We start from the raw sequence: 2309 nt of genomic DNA on the forward strand, positions 1-2309 counted from the left end.
ATGTGGTTGTCCAACAGCTCCAACTCCTCCTGGTACATGTTCATCCTGGCAGGCATCCTGGGGCTGGAGGCTGCCCACAACTGGCTCTCCATACCTTTCACTTGCATTTACACTGTGTCCTACACAGGGAACTGCACAATCCTTTTTGTCATCGGGAGTGATACAAGCCTCCACAAGCCCATGTACCAATTCCTATCCATGCTGGCCATCACCAATTTGGGTTTGTCTCTGTCTACAACACCAACTGTGATGAGTGTTTTTTGGGTCAACTACAGGGAAATCAGTTTCAATGCCTGTTTTGCTCAGCTTTACTTTGTTCATTCCTTCTCCTTCATGGAGTCCTCCGTGCTTCTGGCCATGGTCTTTCATCACTATGTGGCCATCTGCTACCTGCTGAGATACTCCTCCATCCTCACCAGTGCCAGGATAGGCAGGATTGGTCTGGCTGCTCTGTGCAGATGCCTCTCAGGAATGCTACCATCGCTCTTTGTGCTAAGAAGATTGCCCGTCTGCCAGTCCTATGTGTTCTCCCGCAGCTACTTTCTGCATCAGGAACTGATCAAGCTGGAGCGTGCAGACATCACATTCAGTAGCATGTATGAGTTAGCTGTGGTCATCTTCATAGTGGTATTGGATCCATTGCTTACTGTTTTGTCATATATTATGACTTGTAAGAGAGTTGTGAGCATCACATCCCAGAAGGAGTGTCTCAAGGCTTTGAACAACTGCCTGTCCCATATCTTGGCAGTCCTGATCCTGCACATCCCCATGCTTGGCTTTTCCATGGTTCACTGGTATGGCAAGCATGCTTCCTCTCTCGTTCACACCATCATGGCCAACATCAACCTGCTGGTTTCCCCCGTGCTGAATCCCAGCATCTACAGCATAGAAACCAAACAGATATGCAGGGGTATCCTCAAGGTCCTCATGCCAAGGAAGAGCTGCTCCCCATGGCACCACAGCACATAAAGTACCTTTGCCAACTGCTCAATATAAACTAGTGGGATGAACTCATTGTGCTGTGTATGTCATTGTTACCAATTGAATGTATACTTCCAGGTGATGACAGAAGCAATTAATATTCATATTAATTTAAATCATTGCTCTTTTATTCTATGATTTATCACATAATTTTCTCTGTTCTGTGAAGTGTCTTGTATTTCCACTGCCCACTGAAGGAGTTCAAGCTTCAGAAAAACTTAAATATGCGTGATTTTTTTTCTCTTGGCCACTGAGTTTGTAACATATCTCGCTCAAGTATTTCTAAAGGGTACTCTAATAAAGAATTAAACCCCAGTCTAGGAAATAATTCAACATGTGATTAAACCTATGTGATTAGTCACATTGTTTGCATTCACCAGGTAAGAAGCCATGGAGTCACCAGTTATGAAGCCATCAGGAACCAAATAAAGCACAAGTCTTAAACTCCTTTGTACCCTACCTAAATGTAGGCAATTGCAACAGTCTTGGATGAATATTTGCCCAGTTGTTATTCACAGATGCTGAAGGTCTACCTTGGGGAGTATAGTCTTACCAGGTAAGCAGTACCTAGGTAACCTCATCAGTAATACCATGTAAGGTCAAGATGACAAAGGTAATGTTATCAGAAATATCAGATTTGGACAGTGATGTAGCAGAACTGAGGCCAATGTAGACAAAAGTAATGAGAGGCAACTTGTTTACCTGGGAGAAGATAGGAGTGGAGAAAGGAAATGTCAAAGGCAGTGAAAAGGAGGGTCAAGAAATGCTAAAAGAGATAATAAGGCATGCAAGTCACGTGTTTGGTGCCGTCCAGAGTAGCAGCTAGGCTACACTGCACGTGACCCCTATACCTGGAGCAGAACCAAAACCCAAAAACCATGCCATGGGAGTCAAAGCTGTTCCTGTGCTCAGGAGGACTGGGGGAGGCAGGATGCTTTCCCTGGCCGATGGAGAATACCTGGGTGAATGGATCAGGTATCCTGGTATCACCTTGTCAACATCTACCCAACACTTCCAAACAGAGTGATTGCTGTATGGCTTCTTTACTGGTACGTCATAAATACTCTCAAATCATGAAGCTATGATGGCCATGTTATAAAGCCATGCAGATGTGCACTTACTCTCCCCATGTCATGAGCACACCTTCCATCGCTCCTGCCTCCACATGTCTGATACACACTTTAGCATGATGAAATACTGTGCAGCAGACTTTAGATGCTTAATTCTCCAAAGAATGCCCTATCTGGTAAAACCTATAAGGCATATGTGTTCTTGCTTTTAAATTATTTTAATGACATAGCTAATACCTTTGTACACTTTAAGCAAGA

At 44.0% G+C, this 2309-nt stretch overlaps 1 protein-coding gene across 1 annotated transcript; it reads left to right on the forward strand.

Moving 5' to 3' along the window:
* Window positions 1–969, forward strand: LOC126048161 (olfactory receptor 51Q1-like). Its single transcript, XM_049822752.1, has one exon. The coding sequence runs from the start codon at window positions 1–3 to the stop codon at window positions 967–969; it is 969 nt and encodes a 322-aa protein (XP_049678709.1).
* Window positions 970–2309: the final 1340 nt, after the last annotated feature.

The sequence above is a fragment of the Accipiter gentilis genome, chromosome 19 (genome assembly GCF_929443795.1).
Source record: "Accipiter gentilis chromosome 19, bAccGen1.1, whole genome shotgun sequence".
Classification (NCBI taxonomy): domain Eukaryota; kingdom Metazoa; phylum Chordata; class Aves; order Accipitriformes; family Accipitridae; genus Astur; species Astur gentilis.